General features: G+C 43.0%; 1 protein-coding gene across 1 annotated transcript in view; it reads left to right on the forward strand.

The window, feature by feature from the left end:
* The first annotated feature begins 1574 nt into the window (after nucleotides 1-1574).
* Nucleotides 1575-2034, forward strand: part of SNX8 (sorting nexin 8) — a 21301-nt gene continuing 20841 nt past the window's right edge. The window contains exon 1 of the mRNA XM_026082973.1: nucleotides 1575-1740. Within this exon, the coding sequence (XP_025938758.1) occupies nucleotides 1575-1740 (166 nt within the window). The remainder of the gene's footprint in view (nucleotides 1741-2034) is intronic.

Here is a 2034-nt window from a genome sequence, read left to right on the forward strand (position 1 = left end):
GCAAAACTCTCCACTCGGCTGCTGTATAAACATAGTTTGAAGGGCCTCTCAGCTTAAATAATACCATGCCTTTTTAATTTTATAAACAGCTTTAGTCTGCACCCATGCTTGTGGGGATCTCTGTCGAAATAGCGGCTGAGGCAAGAGGTAGAAAGAAAAAGGAGAATTACTCGGTCATTCAGATCTTTGTAGAAGGATGAAAAGTTTTAAGGGAAAATACTATGATCATAATTACTCAGACCTAAAAATTCTCACTTTATAATTTCTGTGTTTTAGTTCTCTATGTGTAGAAGGAGGATAATTACATATCTTCCAAAGATTAATGCATATAAGGAGCATTAATTAGTGAATGTGTGTCCAATACTTTGGATATTAAAAACATAAAGTAGTATTATGGATTGGTAACATTTTAATCTGGAGATTCAGAGTCTATATATATTTTTGTGCGTCTTGCTTGCTTGATGGTGTTTTCAGGAAAACCACTGTGCAAAACATATGCCTTATATTTTACTTGTGTCAAACATATCATTCCAGACTAATAAAGTATAAGAAGTGAAAAAAATATTGGCAATAAAATGAGAGTAATTCATGTCTGAAATTCTTATTTTATGCAGTTTTAGAAAATATATTTGCATTCCGTATGTTTATATTTCTATGCTTTACTGTATAGGACAATATTTGTTTCTACTTTGTTTATCTTTATTAGTGCATTCTTTCTGGGGCATAGTATAAAACGTTACAATGGCTTTTCTTTTGGAAAATTATTGGTATCAGCTTTGACTTATCCACAATGATACTTCATAAAAATCTATGCGCATCTAAAATATTAAAAATGATGAGTAGAGGAAACATCCTCATTGCATGACCAGATGGCAGCAAAAATTAAATGCCATGGAAAAAGGCAACTCTATGAAAGAAAGTATACTAAAAGGTTTTCTTGGAGTATCTCATCCATCTTGAAATATGAAATACAGTCCTCCCCCAAATCAATCGCCATGTGACTGAAAGGTCTGTCTAATTACTACTGCCTAGCATTTATTTCCTTTTCACAGCACATAATGAAATCTGCCTGGAAGTTCACATTCCCAACAGCCATTCCTGAATGACAAAGTGGTCCTTTCCAATTTTTGGCTAAAATTTTATTTGATTTTGGAATAGAGCTTATATCAAGCCCATGAGCTGATCACTTCTGAGTTTTTCTATGCTTTAAGATGTCTGAAAGATTTATTATTAATCTTGAAGTGGTTTAGCAGTGCTTTGAGCAATCCAGTCAACAGCAGGGAAAGGTTATTACCCCTTCAAGTGTTTGAGCTGCTATTGTGAGAAAGCGAACAGAATCCCAGTAACCTCGAGGCCCCAGAACTGAAGTATGTTTAAGTGTTTCTCCTAATCAGGGACATTATGGTGAAGTGCCGTCATAGCGCAAGAGTACCTCAGTGTGACACAATCTCTGGCCATGACCTCACGCCGCAGAAGGACAAGGCCAGGGATACTCCCGCGCTGGTGGGGACCGGAGTACCACGGCATTGGTGGGGGCTGAAGTACCACCGTGTTGGCAGGGACTGAGTGCCACCATGTTGGTGGGGAGCAGGGTACCACCACATTGGTGCGGACTGGAGTACTACTGCATTGGTGGGGATAAGAGTACCACCACGTCAGTGAGGATTGAAGTACCACCGCGCTGGCGAGGACTCAAGTACCACCACGTTGATGGGGATCAGAGTACGGAGTACCACGTCAGTGAGGACTGAACTACCACTGCGTTGGTGGGGATCTGAGTACCATTGCATCAGCGAGGACTGAAGTAGCATTGTGTTGATGGGGATCAGAGTACAGAGTACCACGTCAGCGAGGGCTGAAGCACCACGGCGCTGGCGGGGTTCGGAGCACCTCCACAGGGGCGAGGGCTGAAGCACCACGGCGCTGGTGGGGTTCGGAGCACCTCCACAGCGGCGAGGGCTGAAGCACCACGGCGCTGGCGGGGACACGAGCGCCGCGAGCGAGGCGGCCCGTGGCGGGCGCGTGGGCCGTGGC

Source organism: Apteryx rowi, unplaced genomic scaffold (assembly GCF_003343035.1).
Source record: "Apteryx rowi isolate R43461 unplaced genomic scaffold, aptRow1 scaffold_6, whole genome shotgun sequence".
NCBI lineage: Eukaryota > Metazoa > Chordata > Aves > Apterygiformes > Apterygidae > Apteryx > Apteryx rowi.